We start from the raw sequence: 25,746 nt of genomic DNA, 5'->3' as shown, positions 1-25,746 counted from the left end.
TAACCGTTGGTGTTAAAGGAACATCGAAGGGCGGGCACGGTGATGGGCACTCGTGGTCAGAATGGTCGAAACCAACTTTGTGGAATTGCCGAACCCGGTTACAGAGTTTCGACCGGAAGGAAGGAAGCTGTCTTCGCGGTTGAATGCTTTTCGAAAGGCCGCCGCTTAAATAATCGTCCAGATGCCGTGAATGTTCGTTAATGAACGAATTGTGCGCAATGTTTCTTTATTGCTTTAAAATATCGTTTATATAAAATATAAACGTTTGATATATATATAAAAGTTCTTTCGATTCTTTTTTCGTCTTCTTTTTTTGTTTTTATTTTCAAACGAAATTGTAAAAGGACTTGAAACGCTTTGTTCGATCTCGTCAAATCCCCTCGAGGGCTCGAAAATTTCGTCTGCCCGGCGAAAAGCTAAAACGCTAGTGGTTAACGATCGATGGATAGAAAGTTCATAGATTGTATTACGAGTTTTGATAGCGGTTTCTTTGTGTTTTTATCGCGTGTACTCTCTCTCTCTCTCTGTCCCTCGTATTTATTGCTTTTTCGTTTGATTTCACAATGGAACGGGCTCGTTATCGGATCGTTATTATACAGTGGCCATTGTCTCTTGTAAGAATTGGAGAAAAATTAAGGTTGTAAAGCGTGGTCGATGTAAAAAAAAAAAAAAAAGGACGGAGATTTTTATCGTCGGAAACGTCGGGTCGCGTCGACTCTCGTCTCTTCGCTGTTATCGATAATCGGTAAGATCGGATTGAATTATCCCGTTTTCGTATTAACAGCGAATTGATTCTCGGACGAGTCGAAGCGCGAAGCGAGCCAGAGTCGAGACACGTCCAAGGTGAACCAGTGTTCGAAGAGCAGCGCCGCGAATACCTAGAGGTACTACTCTACATACTTACCTGGTTGCGCGTAAACCTTAAGTCTCTGTTACGATTTGTATACATCGAGGATGTATAACGATCGATGAAATCCCTAGCGGAGATTACTGTTAAATTTAGATGCTTAGAGGAAAGAGTTATATTGTCCTTCGATTTATGCTCTTCCTAGTATATGTACTGTATAACGTATTCCACGCGCATAATGAGCAACGTTACGGTTGGTGAAAAGATATTGGCCTATCGAAACTTACGATCCCCCCCTCCCCTCCCTCCTGAGACGAAGGTCTCGGTATTTGGTAGAACCTCGGCAAATATCCCTTTCGGACGATTTATCACGGCCCCAGTTTCCGTACTTTGAAGACCAATTTTGAAGTTTTCTCCGCATCTTGCGGATTATTCTTCGAAAAACCAGTTTCCTCGTAAATCCTCCCGTACACGAGAATGTCGTGGACATGTTATATTTCTCCACGAATATATGGTCGAAGAAACGAATCCAGTTTTTTTTTTCTTCTCCTTCTTTTTTTTTTTTTTTTCGATCAACCGGATCGGCTGCACAAAAGAAAGAATTCGAGAAGAGAATTTTCCGAAAGGAGGAAGAGGAGGAAATTTTTGCGATACGCGTAAGAAAAATCATTTTGGCCTCCGCGTGATCCAGCCTCGGGACAAAAAGATCGAGCGTCATTTCCGAACGGATCGGGAACGATTTACGAGTGTGTAAATCTTTCCCCGGGGGGGGATTTTTGCGATGGACAGGCAACGAACCGTATGATAGGATGTGAACAGAGAGAGAGAGGAAATAGCGTTTCCCAACGATTTCCAGACGACGACGATTCGACGAGGCAGGCCGCGTCCGTTATAAATTCGTGTGTCCCGCCACCCATACTCTCGCCGCACCTGCACCTGCATTATCCGTGAGCACAGCTGTGAGCGCAGCGCCACGCCGCTGCTCGCCGCCGATAAATCGAGTTCTAAGTAATGGCCGATCGAGGAGGAGGCCGCGGCTCTCTGGGATAAAAGAAGGCTATCTCTCTCTATCCTACCGATACGTCGAAACGTGTGTGTATCTCTCTTCTTTCCCTTTCATTCCATTCCTCCTTCGTTGCCTAGCTTACGTTTCAATTTCCAAACCGAAATTTCGGCCAACGAATTTTACGCTAGTAAAAGTTTCATTCGGACGAAACGAAGGATAAACCGAATCCCTGGCGTAAAATCTTTCTAATTCGTCGCTCGTTCGAGAAATTTCTTCTTAAATAATTTATAACGAAATTATCGTCGTATTCGATCGTACGGATACGTGGGAACGTAAATGGAAAGCTCTGTCGATAAATTTTAAAACGTCCGAGCGAACGTGAGATTTATACGAGGATCGATGCACGATCGTTATTTTCTTTTTAAACCTTTTTCTCTCCTCCCCTCCTTCCTCGTGGAAACACGCGTTACTACACTCGCGTCGCGTTGAATCGGTAATTACGAGAGTAGCGGAGAGGTTATCGCGTCAATGAAAGCGGCGTTTGTTCACGACTCGGTCGGAGGACGTAGCAATCAGCGTTTTAAAGAGAATTTCCGGGGTACGCGACGACGACGATGTGACGTGACGTGGTAGCGGAAAATTACGAAAGCGGTTAATATTTTCCGTGAAGGGATTCGATCGAGATGGTGGAGTCGATCGATATTCGAAAGATCGTTTCGTTCAATTTATACGAACCTGGCCGCTACGTCATATTTTAATTAGCAGAATGCCGGTAGAATTACCATGAATCGCTCTGCAAATACCTATTATTCCGAGCATCGGCGTCAACAGCTGCAATTAATGTGGCGCAAATATTTAGACCGTTTGCGGTTTCGATCCGTACGTCGGTTACCAGTCTGTTTTCGGTTCGTCTGTTTTCAACCTGCATATTTTCTCTTTATGTCAGCGTGAAATTCGAAGTGATAAAGCGTCGTTCTTTATTGTCTTTTGATCCTTGAAAAAAGTTAAAAAAGGAAAAATTTCCGAAAGCAAGAATTTTTCGAAAGGAATATTTTTCAATATTCTACGCGACGAATCGCCATACTCGTCTCTTAAATCGCTTCTCGAGGATAACGTTAAGTGACCGTTAACGACATAAGCGCACCACGCGAGGGACGCTGTAATAATTTGCGTACCGTGCGCGATCAAATATGTCGCAGAAACTTGATTTCAATAAACTCTGACGAGAGCGTCAACCCTTCTTAACTCTATTTCCTCCCTTTCTCGTTAAAAGTCTGAAAATCGAGAGGCGAACGCGTCGATTCCCCGAACATCGCGTGCGAACAATCGTCGAATTAATTCCAAACGAAGTAACGTATGGACTATTTGGAAAGTAATTTCATTCTTTCACACGAGTGTCGCTAGTGGAACGTTTATCCAGCCAACTTCATCCTAGAGTAGAAATTATTGGGTTGCTTGCAAAGTAATTTCGTTTTTTCACACGAGTGTCGCGCTAGTCGAACGTTTATCCAGCCAACTTCATTCTAAACCATTGTTACATATTTTGAGAGTTGGTATTTCACGGTTTATTTATAAGAAAAATTCGTTTGATTCTTTGTGCAATTGTGTTTTTCGTGCGTGATAACAAAGATGGAAGATCGAAAGAAGCATTTTTCATTACCGAAAAGGTGAGAAAAAAGTTCAGGGAAGAAAAAAGTTGTGTGGAGAAGGTGTAAATAACAGTGTGAAAACTGGTTTTCAAAATTTCGTTCCGACAATTTCGACGTTAAACGTGCGCCACGTTCCGACGAAAGCTGGCGAAAACGAAATAAAGGCACCGATCGAAGGAGAAACCGACGAACGACAATTCGAGAAATTGTTACGAGATTGAATTTGTCGAATTCGACTGTTCATGATCACGCGAAACGATTTGGTTGGAAACGGGGAAAAATTATTTTCAACGGGAAATGAAAAATCCAAGCTCGATCCCTCAGTTGCAATAATATCGAGTTGCATGAGATTTCGCGAGCGCAGATTTATAGGGAGAATGGTTGCCGAGCAAACTATTCCCTTGCCCCCCGCCTCGGAACAAAATCCCGATAGATTCATCGATGTGTTTACTCCGAGGACAGAGATTTATCGTGGCGAAAGGTTTGCCTCGTCGTTCCGTACTCGTACGGAAGAAAGAAAGTAACGATAACCGTTGAAACCGAATCGATAAAACGATGATATCGTTGTGCGTGACGACATACCGATTCTGCCACTTTATACGGATTATACTTGTTATAAGGTCAATTGATCACGAGCGCGGGTCGTGATATATGTCTTTCATCTGTCATCAATCTTGCGAATGTATTCGCACACGTACATCGCCCTCGCTGACCCCGTGACTCGCTTCCACGCTCGCAGCTCGATCAAGCGATTAACTTACGAAATGGTATTTAAATTATGCGGAGGAGGAGGGCGCGCGGTTGTCCTCTGCTCTTATCGCCATTTCGAATCCAGCCTTTATCCCCCCTCCACGCCACGACAATCATTCGAATTTCCGGCCTTTTTTCGCCCCGTAAACGGGGGATCGGAAACGATGAGGAGAGAAGAAGAATCACGGGCGAAAATCGTGCTACGTCTGACGATCGTGCGACTTTTGCCGACGATTTGGACGATTGGACCAATAGAAGGTACAGGAAGAGTATCATTACAGGATTGAAGAGTCCAGTGGTCGTCTCTTTCTCGCCTTCTCTTCGCCGTTCGCCTCTGCTAGCTCTTGGTCATTGTCACGGTCATTTCCAATTACAAGTTTCAAGCCGGCGTTTCCTTTCGGCTAGTCGGCTCGCTCGCTCGTCGTCCCATTTTATCGATCGACGCACTCCTCCTCTTCTTCTTTCTTTATTCTACTTCTTTCTCCCGCAACGTTTCTGCCGTTCACTCGACTCGTTGAAACTCGATTAACAGTCGCAAATTTAATTACTCCATAACCACTTTTTCTCTACATTCTTTTTTTTTCTTTTCTTTTTCGCTTCTTTAATTTTCCTTCCGTTAGACGAATCGAGTTTCGCGGAAACGTAATCGATGGTAAAAAAAAAAAAAAAGAGAACGCGTTTCTGCTACTTTAAATTTCAAAATAAAATAGAATAATACAGAAGTAATTTCGTAATGCAATTTTACGGCGGAAAACTTTGGATTAATCGACGAAGTAGTGTAAATAATAGTTGAAAATACGTTCGCGGGAAAGATAAATATTGATTCCGAGCATCGTTAAGACTTTCGATTCTTTCCTCGTCGGATCTAAATAGTTGGCAAAGTGAACCCATCGAATCCATTACTATATTAGCGCGTTATATCGAACCGCGATATTGAAGCGCATAACAAATTTACCTTTCCTCTCGTGGCGCGGGGAGAATCGAAACGTCTCTCAATCGAATTATTAATTTATAGGAAATTAGGCGATTACTTTTATCGATTCGTCTTCTCGGATTACTTCGAAACGGCGTTGTTTCGCGGGAACGGGACAATAAGATGGGCGGGATAAGAAGAGATACGCGAGTGTGGGTAAACGACATAATACTTGGAGGGCCTGTATTCAAAAGCGGGGAGCGTAGTAGTCCTCGTTGAACAAGCAGCTCTTTACACCGATGATATCCGAGGTGGCGAATAGGAATCTCGCGTTAAGATTCGCGGTGGCGCCGTAGTCAGGGCCGTGTCAAGAGGGTGGCTGGCAAAGGCTCCGCGCCCGTGGGTAATATGATTATTCCGCTCTGCCGGATGGCCCGAATCCGTGCGGCAAACTTTACAAGTTGTGCGCGAGCACCGCTCCAAGATAATGAAACGATCCACAAGTTGTCGACCGTTTCTCCTCCACTCTCTCTTCCATCGACCGTTCCTCCGCCGTTCGCAATTTCTCTCCTCCTTTGCTTCCTCCCCCCTCCCCCCCTTCAGCAGAGATAAGCCAAAGGAAATTCATCCCGTTTCTTTTATCTCCTCCTCCTCCTCCTCCCGACAATGTCAACTTTTATCGCGTTGTCGAAACTCGACAAATTGGAAGATTACGTTTCCTCGAGCTCCTTGCTCGATATGCAGCGTGGTGAAAACATCAAAAGAAAACGCGAGCCGCGCTCCTCTGTTTTCCTCGACGTCTCGTCGATGCTTGTTTACCATCGCTGTCTGGAAAACTGGAACAACGAGTTTCCACTTATTATTCTCCTGTTTTTTTCTTTCTTTCTCTCTTTCTTTCTTTCAGTTTCAAGCAAGGGAGGAAAAATTTCGTTCGAGGAGATGTTAATTATCGATCCTCCGGATTACGATTCGCGATAACTTTCGACCAGAGAGTCTAATTTATCTTCCCTTCTTGGCGATTAATAATTTTAATTTTAGAGGCGTCTTGACGGTTAAATTTATAACCATTTCCACCCTTTCCTCTCGATTCGCTCGTATTCCCCGATCGTTGTATCACGTAGCGCAAACTTTTGAACAATATTAACGCAGCTTCTCCAATGATCTCCCCCTCCTCCTTCCCCGTAAACCTCGGCTGTCAGCGACATTGTTTCGCGCCAGTGGGTTTGTTACCGAGAAACTCGTTTAGTTACCAACTTTGACCCCATCCACTTTGATAGAAGTCTTGGCTTATTCCTCCCTTTAACCTTACCTCACCGACAAGTTAACCACGTATCATCTTCTTTTTCTCTCTCTCTCTCACGCGTTCCAAGATCGATAGTTTAACGACTTCCATCCTTTATGCTCGTCTTTTCTACTTTTGCTCCAAAAGAATTATAATTAAATAAAATAGAATAGCCCTTTTCGTTCAAGAAAATTTAATCGAATTTACAATATGAAACTCTTTTGGAATTCGAAATCACGAACGAAAAGAATATAATATTTTTGAACAGCAAGAAGTCTTAATGTTAACGTTGCCGATGATCGGACGAATCGGTCCAATTGTTATCGGCGACTAATGAGATCGATGTATTTATGCGACCCACATGTGCATAATGCAATAGCTCGATCCCGGCCCGTCCTGTGCAGACGCGCCGCGACAGCTGCGGTTAATGCATCGCGCCGTTGCTATCGCTCGTGTCTATCGCCGCTGGATTAATCCGTGGATTTGATCGGCCGCGATTAAATCGCGTCCGATGGAAAGAATTAAGGAATTTAAGAAACGTTCCTCTTCTTTCCTTATCCTCACGAAGGAAATGGAATAATACTCGGGGTGGAGGGGGAAAGGGGCGGTCGACGACTCGGAGTGAACGCACTCGCTCTCCTCCCCCCGCCGGGTGTGAGAATGCCACGCTGCCGGTGCGGTGGGAATTACGTGGCGTTGCCGCATTGTGCGCGGCGAATCTTTCAACCCTCCCCTCCCCTTTTCTTCGCCCCCGGTCTTTCTCTTCGTTCTCGTAATTAGCGAGATCAGTGGCGCGTGTGGCTGCCGCAATTACGTAACTGACGACGCGTCTACGCATGATGCTTCGAACTGGACGAAATTATTCACCGATTTCGTTTTTGGAGAACAATAGCGCTCTTTATTGCAATTTATCCAACTTATCTAAAAGGGTGTGTAATTAGAGATAATGGGATTAAATCAATTGCGTTTAATTAATGTGTATGGAAGGTACAAGTAATGTATAAAAAATACGTGAACGTAAATAGAGAGAATTAATAAGCGCTTAAATGAAAAGAGCAGAGGAAAGTTTTTTAAGCATGGAATAATCTGAAAAATAATAAAGAGGCATTAATGGGGAAAGATTTCGAGAATAATTCGATCCGTTTCATCCGTTTCCTTGCTTCGCACTCGCTCGATTAACCAGAACTCGCGGGTCGATAAAGTAATCGACTCGGACGGGTGTTATCGAGCGAGCCCGACTGGTTCGTGTCTGCGTTCAACTCCACTCAATACACACTCGTTGTTCCATACACGCGTTCTTCTTTTCGCTCTCGCACGCGATTGCGTGGGACGCGGCGAGAAAATCGTTATTGTCCCGCGACAATAAGATCGTTTGAAAGGGATGAGTCTCGCCCTCGTTCCATTCCGCGGCTAACAATCGCAAAGGTTCGCGTATATTTCACGGTCTCGCGATTCCACTCGGAGGAGGAATTGCGTAAGAGCGAGTTGCGCGTAATTCGATCTCAAGTTCACGGAGAGAGAAAGCTAGTAATAAACGTTCCTCCAACTCCGATCCAATCGATTCCACTTGTATTTTTCACGAATCGGTACGAATTTGTTCCGACTTTGCCAGAATTCTCCAAATTCGTTTTTATCCCGGAAGGGATAAGTCCTTTCTATCTCATCACGCTTGCTTGCATGGCATAACAAGTTAGTTGCACGATGAGATTGTTGTATATCTTCTTTCTCGCTTATCATTTTCAACAAGATAAATAACCCTTCTTATCCCTTAAGATTTACAGGGGTTGGATGAAATTATTATATATTAATATCGGACGATATTTTGAAACGATACAATTTGAGAGAAAGTAAGCTTATTTTCGGGAAGAACATTCGAGATGGGTGGCGCGCGACCCCTGTTTCGCTTCTCGTTTTCTAATTTTCAAGGGGGAGGCTAATTAACGAGCGTACGTAACGCGTGCGTAATTAAAAGGGAGGGGTAATATACGTTTGCCGGTGGGTGGTATCGCGAAGAAACGACAGGAAAACTAGCTTGGTGCCGCCTCTTAATATGCCCCTCCCCCCCTCCTTTCCTCTCTGTTCGCCAACTGTGCGAACGTCACACTACGTGAACACGGCGAGCGAGGTTGTAAGGGCAACGTTCGATGCAAAGGCAGAAAATCTAAATTTTCCCTCGCAGTTTCTACTCTTTATTCCACGCTTTATCATTTGTTATTACGCTTTTCGTGATTCGGGAATCAAAAGGTGTCCGGATATTTCCAAGTGGAGGAGGAAAAATGTCCTGATCTCTGATTCCACGATTTTCCAACAACGTCGGTTCGGTCGTCACTCCAGGACGTTAATTTACAGGATCCCGATACGAATCGGTATTAAAATCCATTATTAATGAACGAGCGAAACGAATCAATCCAACGTTCTACGTAGATTTCGACGTCGAAATTCGGATTCGTTTCGATTATACGATCTCCTTGAGAAGAATTAATTATTCGAGATCGTTATCGTTTTTCTGTAACTAATTATTATTATTAGGCTAAGAATTTGCTCCCATCTTCGTTACCTATTATTCTATTTTCGTTTCACTTTCGACTAATATTTGATTCATTCTTCTTTTTATATCTCGTTTCTTTCGAAACGAAATAAATTTGTAGAGAAATGGATGGATGAAAAGACAATTACGCGTGAAACGAAATTATTAACGCGTAAGGGATAATTCTCTTATTACCTGTGCCACGTTAAATATTTGAAAAATATTTTGCTTCCTCGTAATCGAATGTTTTATCCCACGATTATTTTCACAAAAATTTCCAAATTTCGCGAATTAAACAGTTTTCATGTATCAATCAATGCAGACTTGCAATATTTGATCGAGTTTTAATTTATTATTCTTATCCTTCGTTTCTTTCATTCCTTTTTTTTTACTCGCCGAATATCATCCTCTAATTACGCATCTTCTTCTTCTTCTTCTTCCGATCGTTTGAAATGGAAAAATTATTATTCCCGAGCAATGTACTTTGGCCTGAAAAGGCCAAGCGTTTCTCCAGAGTCGTGCAACTAAGAGCGAAGTTTTAATCAGTTGGACGCTCGAGGGAAAGATTATTCCGGACTTGGACAATATTTCAATTGCGAGATGAAAAGACGAACGAATGGAAAAAAATATACATTTATACCACTCTGTGTTAATTTTTCAAAAATTTCAAATATATCCGTCAAAATATTCTTCTCTTCCATTCCATCTAAAAATTTATTACAAATAGAGAAAAATGGAGGAAATTCTTACATGATCGTTGCATACAATCAATTTTTCACGACAGGATTTCGCGTGTCTTGGCTCGAATCCTGTTCTCTCTCGTATTCTCACGTGACGTTCAAAAGTCGGTCGTGATACGTATCTCCATCCTCTCCTAGCGGAAGAAAAAGCGAGGAGGAGGGAGGAGCAGGGAGAGAGCATTCCCTGTCACGGCCGTAATTTTCAACTATTATTCGCTCGCTTGCTTTTCCCGCGTTTGGAAAATATCTCTCTTGGTATAACACGCTTGTCGTGCACAAGTTTGATCCACAGGTGAATTTCTTTCCCCCCCCTCGTTTGGATCTCTTCTTCTTCTTTCGCAATTATAATATCTTTAAAAAGATTTTCACGAGCGTAAATAACAAACGCGGAGCGTGTTTATTCGATTCCTCTGGTTGTTAATCTCGGATCTCCCTTACGCCAACATCTCGAGTGAATGGATTTACTTTGGCAGCACGTATTCGCGTACGAACGAATTATCTGCCGTGACGATGAATGCGAGCATCAGAGACGCGCGAGGAACGTAAAAAACGCGCCCGAGTCGGGGTTGGTGGTTTAATTGAAATCAAGCTTGCATTGCCGGCATGTTCTTTTGGTGTAAATAGAGAGATGCTTTCGAGATGAGAGGGGGGAGAGGAAAGAGGAAAAAAAGAAGAAGAAGAAAAAAAAGAATGGCCCCTATTTAGATGCAGATGAAGTACCGCGCGATATCAGCAGCATCGAGCAAATTTACCCTTTAAATTATACTCGGGCGTTTCTGCTTTTTTTATTTTCCTCCGTTCCCCCTCGTGTTTCGTTTTCCTCGCATTTCCCCGAGATCTCGCATATTCGGAGTGTAAAATGTAAAATTATCCGTGCGCGTAATCGCTTTCTCGAATCGAAAGTGGATTTAAAAATTTCGCGACCCCGAACGAATTTTCGTTCGTTAAAATTCTTCCCTTCTCTCGCATCTTCGCTGGGAGAGGTGAAAAGAACGAAAGATATTGTGGTCAAAAGGCGGCAGGCCAGATTTTCTTCTCGCGACTCGTATTCGCCCGCGCTTTATTGCCCTATCTTTTTAGAATTCACCGGAGCAAGGCAAATCCTCAAGATAGAAGGCTCCGTGGATATTGCTCCTCTTCCATTTCTTTATCGCGAGGCTGGTCTTTGTCGATTTCGGTTCATCGTTCCATTCTCCCCCGCTTCCCTTCCTCGTGCCTCGATTTTTCACCGCCCGTTTCTTCTTCGTTCTTTGTCGTCCCATCTCTACTCGATAATAATACTCCATGTCGTATATTAAACCGTGGAAGTGTATACCGCGATACGAGAGAGAAAGAGAGAGAGAGAAGATGGTGTAGCGAAAAACGAGTAAGCAAGTAAGAGGAAGTAAATTTAGCTAGAAAATTAATTACAAACTTATCGTTGAATCGGCTCGAAACGTGAATTCGATAGAACGAAAATTCTCCGAGTGGCTCGAATTTAATTCAAACGATTCTATATTCACGGTAAAAATCTTTATATTCGTTTGCCAGAACGAATAGTGGAAAGGATGCTCGAGCGACGAAAAAACCTTCCGAGTTTACGTCTCGATCTCTTTTCTTCTTTGGCCTCCGTATCGCTACGCGGAGGTAAGTGCTTACACGACCGTTGTTAGATAGAACAAACTTTACGCTATATGTAGACCAAAAACCACGCTATAAAATACGAAAACGAGCGGAACTCTGTCTCCCTCTCTCTCGCTCGCTCGCGCTCTCTCTCTCTCTCTCTCGTTCATATTTCAGAAGCCCGAGGCTGACGCGGTCGTCGAGCGCGTCTCTTACAGAGTTGGCAACAACGCGTTTCTCCTAGGTCGTTAACGATGCCCAAGTTTTATCGTTCGGTTTATTCCAGCGTTGCTAATATTCCGGCTTCCGTGCTCCGTGAAGAATCGAAGAAGGAAGGAAACACGGCAAAGAACGCGTCGGAAAGAGAAATTAAGCGAAACTCGATTACGTCCGCACGATTTTTTTTCTTTTTTTTTCGGAATTTTAGATCGGTCGCGCGATTGTTCTTACCGACCGAGCGTAAGCGCGAGGAAAAACGTTGGTGTAACGCGGCGCGCATACGCAAAGAGATTTTTGCGAAAAGGAGAGTAGTGCGGCAAGTTGCGCGTTATTCTCGCCACGTCTGCCGTATTGCATCTCTGGTTGGATGGGAGGGGACGACGAGTACGCTTATATCGGCTGGAAGATGACGCAGGAAAGGGGTGCGGAATGGGGCTCTTTTAGAGTTAAGTGCATCCAGCCCTTGAAGCGTCTCGTTTGCCGTTTTACAGCAGCCAACCGTTCGTTCGTTCGAACCGAATTTTCACCGCGGTGAAAAGCTGAAAATCTCGCTCTCGAAGGAAAATATGTGTCGCGGAAAGGAAAGGAATCGATCGATTGCCATGTGTACGACCGACCACCGTAAGAGGAGGAAAAAGGATAAACGCCAAGTGTTTCAACGCGCGATTCTTCGTATCGATGACGATTTTAGAGATTCGAAAGGAACGCGTTTCGACGTACGTCGAAGGAAAATGGCTGAAAATTGTACGCTTTAACTCCCGAGCTAAGTGCACGCCGCGCTTTCCCGGAGGAGATCCTCGACTCGAGGCTCGCATCCCGGAACGACGAGTCTTGCGAATCGAATATCGTCCGATAAATTGTCAAAGCCAGTCTCTCGAAGTAGAATTGGCTCGACTCGACGTTGGGAATCGAAGCGACGCAGAAGCTCGATAGGCGCGCGAAACTGGATACACGTACTCGGGCAAACGTATCGCGTGGCTTCTCGTCTCGTCGAGAGGAAAGAATGAGAGAGAGAGAGAATATTCCGCGATGGGGCTTATTCCTTGTTTTATACATTCATGACGCGTACTTTTATGCATTCACTTTTACGTAGCAGAAAGCGACTTCTTATCCAACTGGGAGGAAGAAGCGTATATACTGGAGGGGGAGAAGTAGGTTGGAGGTGAATGGCTGTCTCCGCGTAAATTCGCTCTCATTTCTGTTTCGCTTTTCTTTACCCCTCTTTCAGGAACGTTGTGTTCCTTATCCTCCTCGATTAAAATCGCTGTGATTCTCGTTAACCGAATTCGAACTCGTACGTAATTTCTTTGCATTATATTATACGTGTGTATTACGTATTACCGACACGAAGGGAAAAGTTCGAGGTAGGCTCGCTCGGTAAGATAGAACCTTTATCGAGTGGTTCTTTGCCAGGCTTTCGCGATGGAAGGCTCGATCGTGGGGGATTTCTCATTAAATACGACTAAACGATCGAAACAAAAGGAGGCCGCGAGAAGACGAGAGAGACGAAAAGAGGGAAGGGGAGAGGATTGATTCAGTAGTTGAGGCAAATAATGAAATCAATCGCGCGTCTCTATTCCGATGGAAAGAGAGAGAGAGAGAGAGATATCTGGGTTGCGCTGAAAGCTCGTCAAGCTTTTAAACTTTAATCGATTTCACGTTTCAAATCTGATATCTTCGAAAGTAATGCGGGCCAGGAAAATTACTTTTCACATTATCAACGCGTATTTCGTTCGTAATAATTTTTCGAGGAATACGATAAAAGAGAAGTGGACGAAGCTTGAAAGAATCGATCCGCAAAACAAAACTCGATCACCTCGTTCTTTTTTCCTTAGAATGGATGGTGTAACGTTACCCAGCCGGGTGTATGTCGACACGTGTGCGTTCGTCTGACCACTTCCGGGATAGAAGCACGGCTTCTTCTTCTTCGCGGTGTCTCCAATCCTATTTCCTTCCGTTTTTTTTTTTTTTCGAACAAGAGAGAAGACAAGATTGGGGAAAATTTCACACGAACGGTGTCTCGTTATATTATTCAGGATGTGGTTTCTCTGGAAACTGGAAACCAAGTCGCAAGTCGTTTCCCAAGTGTTTGACGCTTCGCGTTTCCGATTCTTTTTTTCTACCTACTTTCTTATTCCTTCCCTGCGTAATTCATCCATTCATAGAAGAGAAGAAGAGAAGAATAACCGAATCGCTTTTTTTTTCTTCTCAAAGAAAGAATTTTCAACGATTAATCATCGCGTAATTTGCTGCTAGATCGATGAGAAATATGCTCGGATCGCTTCTGATTAATGTTTTTTTCGCCTTGATTTCTTCCTTTACACTCGCGATGATGTACGCGATTCGCTATATTCGGAATAGAGATCTGCTCGATCGACCGAGCCAAGTAGGAAAAGAGAGAGAGAGAAGGAGTAAAACGCGCGAAAAGAAAGAGAGGGTGTACGTGTAACTCTCTCTCGAGCCACGTTATTGCGGACGCGCCGATTCTACTCTGGTCGACTGATTTCCTCCCCGCTCCCCGCCGTATCACGATTGAACCCGAGAAAATTTCCTATCGCGCCGGATGCGGAGAAATGACGCGGAAAATCGGAGCCAATGCCCCCCTTTAGCCCGTTGCAACCTTTTAGCTTCCTTTTTTTTCCTCTTCCAGCTTGGCTTCGTTTTCCAGCCGTTCCTTCGCCCATTCTCTTCGAAGCGTCGCCAAGGTTACCGATCAACTTCGATCGTTCGTGGCAGAGATTGATCTCGTCGAATATTTTTCATCTGCCTCGTACCAATTACGAATATTTTCTTTTTTAGTTTTGTGACAAGCGATAAAACGAGATACGTCAAAGTTTTTCGAAATCGTGCGCGAAGGCATATCATCGATTGCCCGAGTTGTTCTCTCGGCCGGTTGGGAAGAAAGGGAAGAAAGGGAGGGAGAAACAAATGGCACCTCGGTGGCTCGATTTATCGATTCATTTGAATAAGTCGACCGTTGGTGGAAACCCTCTCGCTGTTGCTCATCCTCCCTCCTCCATCCCCCTTTTGTGGAGAGTGTTTCACTTTTGTCGTGGTTGTTCGAACAGCGGACATCTTTTCCTCCGTCTCTTCTTTAAATGCCTTCCGATGGAAATCGTTATTATACTATAATACCATTTTTCCCCTCCTCCCTCCTTTCTCCATCCACGAGAGCAGAAAGAAAGTACTTTTCAAACGCCGATTCCTACCCTCTTCGTCTTCTCTTCTTTTTTCGAGGATGGAATAGGAGGGGAGGAGAGTTTGGTCTCGATCTTCGAACGCTGTATTCGATGGCGGAGGATCGGATGAATATGGCGGTGGAGGAGTGATAAAAGTTCCTGTTTCTCCCGTGAATTCGCGTCCAAACTTGGATATATCTCATTGATCCCGACCGACCTCTCACCCCAACTAAGTTTAACGAATGCAAAGAACCGCATTAAAAGTTGAGACGAAATTATAAGCCGACTTTTTACAAATTATGGTAATAGAAGAAGGATGGAAATCTCTATGCAAATGTCCCGAATGTATTCAATTTTCGTTGCGCTTTCGATGCATATAACGGCGCGTATAATCGGAAGAACGGTGGAATCGAAGCTGGCTGTCGATCTTCCCACAGTTTCTCCCCGGGACTTGCAACTTTCTCTCCCAAAGATTCCACATGCAATATTCAAAGTTTGTACAAGTATCTCGTACGTATGTTTCCACGTTGTACAATATCGACGAATTTTCACTCTCCTTTTATCCTCTAAAATAATTCCAGTATTTATTTCAACGCTAAAAATAGTTCTATCTCTCGTTCGTTTCATATAAAAATTTCTAAAGTATAAAGTATAATTGAAATAAAGTTTCTAATAAAATTAAGCATCCTAAAATTAAATTTGCTGATAGTCGAATTGATAGAGTTGGAATAATTGATCTAATAAGTTCAATAATTACGTATAAAGTTTATTAAAAATACTGGAGAATTAAATTTAACTAAATGTCTTAAAAATGTCTAATACAATTATCGTAAATTAAATAAATTAAGAATCTGAATCATAGAGTTAACGATAAAATTATATTTAGTAACAAGTGTCTTAGTATAAAAACATAAATATATTAATCTAAAAATATTTGCAATTATAATATATATATTTGATATTTAGATTTTGAAACAGCTTTAAATTCATTATATACAAAATTTACTAATATTTTTATATAAATAATACTTCTCTCTATTGTTTCTTCTCTCCATCCCCGGCGAACTTATTAAAACGAAGAAGGAACCGCAAACACGAAATACTCGCGCACGGTTCAGTTTCTTACTCGGATCTCGTAAAACGAATCGTTAATATCGGGAGGGTGATCGCCGCCCGAGTCGAGGAAGGTAATTCTGTGTCGCGGTCACCCGCCAGGAAATCCACGATTGCTGGTCGATTTTTTGCGAGAACGATCGAAGGCAGCGAACCGCGTAATTCTCCCCCTCTTCTCTGCTTCCCGAGCAACTGCAATTTCTTGCTTAATTACCGCAACAAACCCGCGAGCTTTCTAAGTAATCTTGGTGTTGGACAAATTTCGATAACAATTCGTGCGAAGAGAATTCTTGTCCTTTTCTCTCTTTGGATGATCGCAGTTTACGCGCGATATTCGAAAAATTCGCACGATGAATAAAGCAGTTTGAAGCGTCTCTGGTGGATTTCCTCGAATCCACTAGGAGGTCCCCGGTCGTTATTTCCCTAGGAAAATAAGTATCCATCCCGCATTTCCACGGATCTCCTCCTCGGGGGAATTGTAAAACGGGCTACGATAATTCTGTAGGTGTCGAGAGAGGATTGGGAGGAAGAAGGGAGGGTTGGCCGAGTGCCCGTGGAAGTTGGAGGTGTCGCGCGAGATGCTGGCTCCTTCCAGCGTTTCCAGTGCGCGTATCTTTTCGTCTCCCTTCGCGAGGCGTGCATCGATGGCTTCTCCGTTTCACGCGTGGATAAAAATGGCAGGAGGGACGCTTTCTCTCTCTCTCTTCCAATCTCTTTAGTCGGCCTCGGGCTATTGTTAAGTTTTCCACCCTTTCCTCCCTTCGACATCGTTTCCGGGCGCAACCAGTTTCTTTTGTTTGTCTCTTTGAGCAAATATGCAGGCGCCGATCGCTCCCAGCTTTTCGCGCCCTCGATCCTTTTCTTCTCGAAACTCGGGTAGGGAAAAATGGCGGAATAAGGGGGACGTTGATGCGAAGATCGAACGATCTTTGGAAGGGAGATGAATATTATTACGTGATGTTATTACGATGTAAAACGAGATATTGGAATTTCGTTATCGAAACTTGGTTCCGAGCCTGGCCAGATCCATTTGAGTGACCGCGCTGCTCGTATTATACGACAACAAACTAACCGCCAGTTTAGTTAACTATTTGCATCTCATTGGTCGCCGTGCCGTAATACTCTGTTGAATACGCGATCGATGAGAAAGTTGCGCCTCCCCTTTCCATATATATATATATATATATATATATATATATATATATATATATATATATATATATATATATATATATATATAATTTCGACAATATCGTGTGTCGAAACCCTTTATCCTTAACTTGTACTCCTTCCTTACTATTTAATAATAAGAAACTCGTTCAAACTTGATGGATGAACAAGAAAGAGAGAAAGAAAGAAAAAACGGAAGCGTAAAAGCGATATCTTAAATATCCTTTCTCGCGATCGAGAGGAGAAGAGAGAAAAGAATTTTTTCCCGGAGAGGAGGAAGGGATAATAGTTGATAGAAAGCAAAGGTGAACTGTACATCGGCTTGGCAGGGGGATGGGAGAAGCTGGTGTCGGAGGGTCCGCGATACCAATAAGGGGTTGCTTCTCCCTCGGGCATCGTTATTCACAACTATGACCCGGACTAGCGCAACCCCACTCGAACGAGGGTGCGAGGATACAGGTTGCTGTAGCGAGATCACACTCTTCTATTATTCACCCTTTCCTCCAGAGGTCAGACCCGTCGTGTCCTCTCCAGTCTTGCAACCACGTTGCTCGAGCGTCTTTGATGGGGGAAAATTTTTTTTTTCTTCTCGCACTCGATAAGTCGTATCTCATCGGGATACTAAATAATATTAATAAAATTATAAAATTAATCTTTCTAAAATAATAAAAATTAAAGAAATTATTCTATTTAGAGAAATTATTGATCTAATTGATATTAAATCTAAAAAATGTTGTGGAAAAAAGGTTAAATTTATGATAAATTGAATTTTTAATCGTTTAATATTTAGTAATAAACCAATAATTAATGGGTATCAATGAATAAATCTTGAAATAAGCAGATACTGCTCCTGTTGAAAGAACATAATGAAATTGATGAATTTGATAATATAATTAATCCCCTAATAGCAATATAGTATAATGAAACCTAAAGATCGTAGAACTGAAATATTTAATTTTAATTTTGTTCCACGATATGTTGTTAGTCATTTTGAAAACTTCAATTCCTGTTGATACAGCAATAATTATCGAATATGTGTGTACACGACGTGTTCAAACTAAAAATCCAATACCTAATATTGCATAAATTATTCCTAAATACATCTCGTATGAATTACTATAAATTCTTCCTTTCGTTTATACGCGAAAAGTACGAAAAATTGGCTCGCGATAATTTTTTCATTCGTCTTAATTTCCCTTTACCCTTCCTTCCCTCTAATCCTCCCTACGCTTTATTCCACTTACAAGGGTGGTGGACGACGCCCTTTGCCACGACCTCTGCGTTTTCGGGCGACAAACGTTTCTCTCCCTCTCCTTTCTTTCCAAAACGAAGAGAACAAGATCTGGATTTCAAACCATGAGAACGTGAGGGGGATTATGAAAATATCTAGCATCGATGGAATCGTTTTGACCGGTTAATGAGATTAGACGCCGCGGATTAGAAGGTTATGGTTATCGTTATCGATCGAGAAAGAAAGAAAGAAAGGAAGAGAAGGGTGGATGCGGGGCAAAGGTAAACGAGCTGAAAAGTAATGGGGCGCGAGGGTTTATTCGTAACCGCGTCCCACCTTGAGAATGTTTCAGGAAGTGACTAACGGCCGCGGGAAATTTTACAGCGGAGCCATTATCGTAAAAAGCTGTAGTAGGCCTCTGGGATTATGAAAACGGGCGCCATAAGTGTACGTTACGCTCGGATCGTCGTCGTCTATCGCACGTGTGATCCGGTTGGGGAGGGAGGCCGGAACGAATTGGAATGGCGCGTAGAATTTAATTTAACTTTTCTACTTGGGCCGATGCCGCCCCTGTGAAATCGACTGTGCCGCCCCAACGACCGTTCGGCTTCATCCACGTCGCTTAATTTAGACGCTCGCCGAATACGCGCCAATTTTTTCCCCCCAAAACGCCCGAGGCTTGTTTCCGCGTATCGACGATATCTGCCCTATTAATTCTCGATCAATTTATATATATATATATATATTTATACCTTTTTTTGCGATTCCACCTTCCTTCTTTTTTTTTCCAACCGGGAATAAAACGCTTTTGTACCGGAATGTTCGCGACCTATTTTTTTCTCTTCCGATTCTCGAAAGATTTTTTTCAACACCGATCGAGCTTCTCTCGTCTTTGCGATTTTAAACGAATCGAGAAAGGGGAGAAATAATAACAACTCGATTATTTTCTCCCGCAACGTCTGTTCGGGATCGTTTCCCTACAGGCTACTTTATCCAGTTACGGGTGGTTAAATTTGCATATAAGGCGGTTTTCGTAGCTTCCTTTCGTAGGAAGGGATTGTTTCCGCCGTATAGACACAGCGCTGGAAGTGGCTGGCTTCGGACCTCGTTACGGAGTAACACGAGTTACCACCGTTTGTCCGTGTAATATGTATTGTCCGCAAAGGGAGAAATTTCATTTCAATCTGCTGATTCTTTGCCTCGTTTTTCAACGCCCGGTGCGAATCACAGTAAACACAAAAATCATTTAAGTGGATCGATCATCCAAACTTGAGGCTAAAATATACCTCTTTGAACATTCCACGCGATGATATAACCGATATTTGCTCGTTTTTCCTTTTAAAAGGAGAAGAATAGGAATAATTGGCGTGAAAAAAGTTTGGTTCGGTTTACGGATTCCAGATTGGAGAGGATTCGTAATATGGGGGCCCTCGGCTGTAGGGCGATCGTAAATCCTTACGACGTCCATCGCGGTTGGAAGAGGACCGGGGGCGGTTCGCGATACGAGAAACTTTCTCTGTCTTTCTCGCGTTCACCGAGAGCAGTGTCGTGGCGCACGCGACAGTAAAACTCGAACATCCTGCGATATTATTCGAGTCGGTTTTACGCGGAATTTGACCCGTCCGCTCGTTAAAACCCCGATAACGAGTTTCTTCTATCCTATATACATATATACATATGTGTGTGTGTGTGTGAATGTCATCTAAATCTTGGACTTTGTTGCTCGCGTTCGGGAATATCGAGGACGGAATCCGTTCCTTTTTTCGTCTCGTTTTTTTAAACGCTCTTCCAATTTCGGTCCTCCTGCATCCGGGAAATGGGATGGAAAATTCGAATTTTTTTTTTTTTTTTTTTTTCCCCCAAAAGCGATCGCCTCGCCTCGCCGCCCACGCCAACACGGGCAAATTATCTTTAGAAATAGAAGTGCATCGTGACCTCTGCCGCCTATTTTATACATTCTCACCCCTGACCTTTCTCCAACGTCACGAGCACATAGCGCGCGGCCTTCGCGATGGGTTAACTTCCCCTCCCCTCCCCGCGTTTTCATACGGTTTAGATTTTAGAGAAACGTTTTTCAATCAAAATACCCGCAGCGTTGCCACGCTAGCCTAGAGAATTCTAATCTCGTAGATCCCAGATAATTTTAAAATTGCAAATCCGATAAATACAATTCACGTTAAACCTGAATGATACTTTTTATTTTTATACTCGATTCCAAATAAATTAGGCGGTGTAATTGGATTAGTTATATCAATTTTAATTTTATAATAAATTTAACCTTTTTTAATAAAATTTAGGAAAAAAATTAATTGAATATTCTAATTAATTAATATATTATTTACAACAACTTATTTCTTATATTTTTTTCTAAACTTTAACCTAATCGAGGAGCGCTCTGCCACCGAAACAATTCTTCGAGTGTTTCATTTATTCAAGTTTAATATTATCAAGAATCGAGAGACGAGAAAGTAAAAGCTTTTGATTCGTGGATGTCATTGATTATCCCTCGAGTAAGCCTTTTCGATCAAATTCCCCTTTCTGGCAAAGTATATCTCGTTTCGCGCCTTCAGGATCAACCTTGGATTGAGGCAATAACTAATATTGAAGAATATATACATTTTCTCCCGCTTTTCGAATCTTCGTTTCTTCGAATATTAGAAAACACGTATAAATTATAAAAGATACGGTTTGCATCTCGATCCCTTCGTCGATATTTGGCTGTCCGCAAGAAAGCTAGTGTTAAAGGGGGAAGGAAGAATTTCTCGCCCTTTTCTCTCGCGGAACGTTTTGCATTTTTTAAAGGCGTACCGACAGGAGGGGGAGTCGAAAGGAAAAGGGGACAGCGAGAGGGGGCCGCGGAGATTAATCAGAAACACCTCTCGACGTTAGTCGGCGGGGAGGGGAGGGTGTTGGTTCTCTCTCTCTTGAGCCGTTGCCAGCTACCCTCTCGACAATGCAGACGCTCCTTTGTGTCTGCTGCTGCTTTGTTTAATGGCTGATGAGATGGAACTTTCCTGAGAGCCGCCTTCTTTCGCAAAATTTCCGACCGTGCTACGCTCTTCGAATGACCGATCGTCCCCTTCTCCCTCTTTTTTCCCAGCCGCGATTACGTTCCTCCTGTTCGTCTCTAGTTTTAGGAATCGAGAGGATCATGTTATGGAATCGAGGGAAGAAACGAAGCCAGAGAATTAGTTTACTTTGCGAAAGAATACGAGGACCGTATAATTTTTTCATCAGAAAAGCGCAGGGTAAGAGTAGCCGGTGGATCCGAGATTTCTTATCGGATTCGGGACGAATTTCGAGAGGCGAGATCGAGTTCCGTGTATATATATATACTACATATTATGGAAGAAACGAAGCTAGAGATGAAAGAGTTAGTGCGATAATTTTTTCAGAAAAGCGCAGTAGCCGAAGGATTTCGAAAGGCGAGATCATCTTCGCGCAAGTTTTCGGTATTCGAGGCGGATTGTTCCTCGTTGAACGAGAAGGATGGCCGGCGTCTGGTACCCATCTACTCGAGCACCCACTTATAATAGCCTCTCTCACGCGATCTTGAATTTAACCTATCGATCAGGAGCGGGAGTGGAGCGAGGATATTCGATCGCGCGAGAGTCGATTCTTTCCCATCCTGAAAACTCGAGAGAATCCGATTCTTTTTCTTTCGTATCCGTCAACGATTCGAAAATGAACCGAATCGTTTTTATCAAAATCAGAACCGTCTGATTAACGTTATTGCTATGGAGATTATTTACGAGCAAATTTCTTTGAGCGAAAATGATCGGTCGAAAATTCGATCCCCTTGGAGAAATAAACGGTGTTGACCGAGTGATCTAGCGGAACGAGCGTGATAATTGGTATTCATAGCGCGAGCGAGGTGGAGAAAAACGTGGACTTGTTGATTACGCAACGGCCGCAGTCGGTTAATTACATCGCGGTACGCATGGTTAATCGCGCTCACGTACGTACGTACGTACGGGCCCGAGGCCGACCGAAATCTTTGTCGCCGTTTAATTAAGTCGCAAATTTACGGCCGTTAATAAGTTAACGCGACTGTTGATCGTTTCGACGAAACCGATACAGCGCGCGTGCCACCTATTCGTACAATTTCTCTTTCGAATATTGAAATATTCCGCGCGAAGAGAAAAAGTTTTCACAGCGTCGATACTTTGCTTTTCCGTCGAAACGTATCTTTATATTTCGTTCGAGAAGCGAGTTAAAAAAAGAAACAAATCGTATCGTACATTTTGCCAGGATCGAATCCTTAAAAACTAGGGGAGGGGAGGGGAGGAGAGAGTGATTTTCTTGCGAAAAAATTAGGATCCCAAAGGGGATCGAGTTGAAGAGAAGAAGCTTCGATATCTCCCTTTTATATATCTTTTCTTTTTTTTACGCCTCTTCTTCCTTTTCTTCCGTCGGGTTCGTAGTAGTTGATTCGAGAAGAGAAAGAGAGGGGAATAGCGGTCGAGGAGCGAAGAGAGAGTATATACGTATCCGCTGTTGGGGCGAGAAAGAGAGGGGGAAAAAGGAGGGAAAGAGAGGAAAGAGAGGAGAGAGAGGTGGCACGCGACACGGAGATAAGCGGTGTGTGGTGTGCCGTTGGCGTTCGGGCACATTCGGTTATGCTCGTGGACGGTCGGCGGTCGATAGAGCAAACACGGCCGCGCCCCAACCCCCCCTCGCGGAGGTGAGCGCACGTAGATGCGCGGGGGCTGGCCGCCGGAGGGGATCGAAACCACTCCATCACGGAATATGTATCATAATTATTACAAGCGTTATGCCCTCGTGGGCCGATACAGCCTCTTACTCTTACAAGTATATATAAATCGAGGTAGAACGAGGAGGAACAATTGTCGAAAAATATTCGTCCGCTCGTATCTTTTGTAAAGAGAAAGAAGAAAGATGTATTATTTCACCGATTTACGCGATTCACAAACGCTATTTAATAGAAACGTTTCGTAGCGCGGCGACGCGTCGCGAGCGAGATTCCAGTATTATATTATGTCTAGTCAGCCGGGAAAGTTTGATACAGAGCGTGGGGCTTGATGCGCGCCTCTCCAACTTTCCGCGCGATTTCTGCAAAGTATTTCGCGTCTGTCGTATCGGTTACCATTGCAGCAAACAAGGTATTCGACGGTAGATTGGAAGATAAATATTTCCAAAATTTTTCCCCTCTCGAACGAGAGATAATACCGAGAGTGTTTATTTACTCGAGCGTGTTGGGGGAAAAAATCGGGCAGTGGCGGTGGATGATGAAAATAAACAGGATCCTCGGCTCCCCCGAAGTATCCAGTTCATCACGCTGTGCGTTTCTTCTCCCGGCGTGAAAGAGAAGGGAAGGTAGTGGTTTCTTAGACGATTACGGTAGCGCCGACTTCAAAGCGTTAACCGTGCTCGCATTTTTCCATCCTCGTCCCGTGCTCGTTTTCGAGCTTGATCCCCGGCTTTCGCCTTCACGTTCTTCTCATCGTAGGTCGGGGCCAAGCGGGCATGCGCGTCATGATTCGCTTCAACAGATTGCCAAGAAGATGCCGCGAACCGAGGTTGCCTTCCCTCTCTCAAAGAGCCTCGATGAAACCATCCGTTGGTATCGCAGTCCTCTGTTTACCCTGGCGAAAAGAGTGGAAGATAAGGCGTAAAAAAAAAAAAAAAGAAGAAAAAGAGAGAGAGAAAGAGAGTGGAGAAACGTTAATGCCGGAGAGAGGGAGGAATGGGAGGGAGGTAGGACGCAAATGGGATTGCCTCTCAAATTCCTCGAGGGCTCGTGCCAAGGACGAAGGAAGATCCGAACTTGGAGCGTTCCGTTTGTCTGCTCTTGATAAAAGTGCCTTCCCGGCCGAGGAAATTGTCTCGGAAATTAATTCCTCGAAATTAATCCCTCCTTCGACTCTCCTCGTTCGGACGAAACGAAAATTGGTCGCCAAACATCCGACCTTCCTTCTTCTTCCCTCGCTTGTTCCAAATTCGAATTTTTCCCAAAAGGCACGCGACCGTGGAATCCCTGAGACTCCTTTTTTAACGGAATCGTCGGGCTGGAAATCGTTAAAATCGTAGAAACAGGAGAAGCAGGAATGGAATCGACTTGGGAGCAGCTGGGCATAGATCGTTACGCGTATCGAAAAGTTGGGACTCGAAAGATTGTTATACGTTTTTTCAAATGTGACGAACTCAACCGAGGAGGAACGTATAGGCGAGAAAAATTGCTTCAAAGGCGATACTCTCTGTTTAAGAGTCGAGTTTCCACGGCACGTACTCGCGGACGAGAGTAAATCGAAGATTCCCTTTTCTTCAATCTTCTCGCGAAAGAAGTTGAACAGATTCAAATTATTCTTTCGAAAAAAAAACTTCCTCTCCTCTCTATCGCTCGCAATTATACCTCACGCGACGAAATCCCATTCTATTATCCGCACGATAAGTTGGTTAAGCGGTAATTGGAAACCATCTAAGGTTTAATTTACGTTATCTCTGTGGGAATGAAAGTGTTTAGCGGTACGTGCGCTATGCTTATCGAGCGAAATAACGTTCCTCCTTCTGTACACGAGGGATTCGCGCGAAAATAATCTCCACTCCTCCCCCGTTACGTTATAATTAAATCGTGCGACGAGATTGCGATTTTTTTTTTGCGTGTATCGGGAAAACCGGCGCCCAAACGATCGATACTTTGGATGCAACTCTATACTCGAAATCCAGGGAATCGTTCGATCCGACGTTGAAAATTGATCGAAACACGGTCGAAATTAATTCGTTTACCTCGGCGCAGGTGCGGCCGAGAGGTCGTCGGTCTCGCGTTCGGCCAACCGGTTGCACGAGACACCAGGCGAGATGGAGAGTAAGAATACGAGAGGAATAAAGCGAGAGAGAGAGAATACTGAGAAAATTTGACGTTCGATACATTTTCCCTTTCTTTCTTTTTTCCGGTGATTCGGAGAGGAAGAGGAGAAAACGGTGCGCCTGTTACTAACGGGCGCGGCCGCTCGTTTGCCTCTATTTATGTCGACACTGTGTTATCACGGGGGAGGGGAGGGAAGCGTACGCGAGAGTGGATGTGCGTACACCACGGGGAGGAACCGCACGGTGTTTGCACAGTCGCCGGCAAACATTGTAATCCGGTAACACTGCGAGGATTGGTCGAGAGAGGAGCGAGAGAGAGAGAAAAGTTAGGGTGGTGGAGGAGGGGGGAGGGGATGGATCACGCGCTACTTTGTGCACCGAGTGGCAGTCAGTCTGCGAATAAACGGACGAGTGAGCACATCCGGCTAAATCCGCTTCGAATTACGCGTTCAACATTAAAACGAATGCGACCTTTTTCATAATAGAATTACACGGAACAGAGACCAAACGCGTATCCGCTTCCTATTTTCTTCCCCTCTTTTTTTTTCCTTTCAAAAACCACCAACCACTGTTCTCCTTGTTTTTTCGATCCGTGAATATTCACGCGTCCCAAAATACATATATACATATATTTTTCTTCGAATCGTGTTCGATTCGTTTTGAACAACTGGTGGCAAACGGTAAATAAAT

General features: G+C 43.7%; 1 protein-coding gene across 17 annotated transcripts in view; it reads left to right on the top strand.

The window, feature by feature from the left end:
• Window positions 1–25,746, top strand: part of LOC408770 (protein turtle) — a 111,294-nt gene that overhangs the window by 11,125 nt on the left and 74,423 nt on the right. For 7 of the 17 annotated variants that reach the window (XM_026440459.1, XM_026440457.1, XM_026440456.1 and 4 more), the window contains exon 1: window positions 3,403–3,520. The exons of 3 other annotated variants lie outside the window; for them this stretch is intronic. In XM_026440459.1, the coding sequence (XP_026296244.1) occupies window positions 3,483–3,520 (38 nt within the window). In that variant the 5' untranslated portion in view covers window positions 3,403–3,482. Of the gene's footprint in view, window positions 1–3,401; window positions 3,521–25,746 lie in introns of those variants that run through there. 7 more of the 17 variants (XM_026440462.1, XM_026440461.1, XM_026440460.1 and 4 more) reach the window with 4 other exon arrangements.

This window comes from Apis mellifera, linkage group LG4 (genome assembly GCF_003254395.2).
Source record: "Apis mellifera strain DH4 linkage group LG4, Amel_HAv3.1, whole genome shotgun sequence".
Classification (NCBI taxonomy): domain Eukaryota; kingdom Metazoa; phylum Arthropoda; class Insecta; order Hymenoptera; family Apidae; genus Apis; species Apis mellifera.
This window is presented reverse-complemented; position numbering and strand designations above follow the sequence as displayed.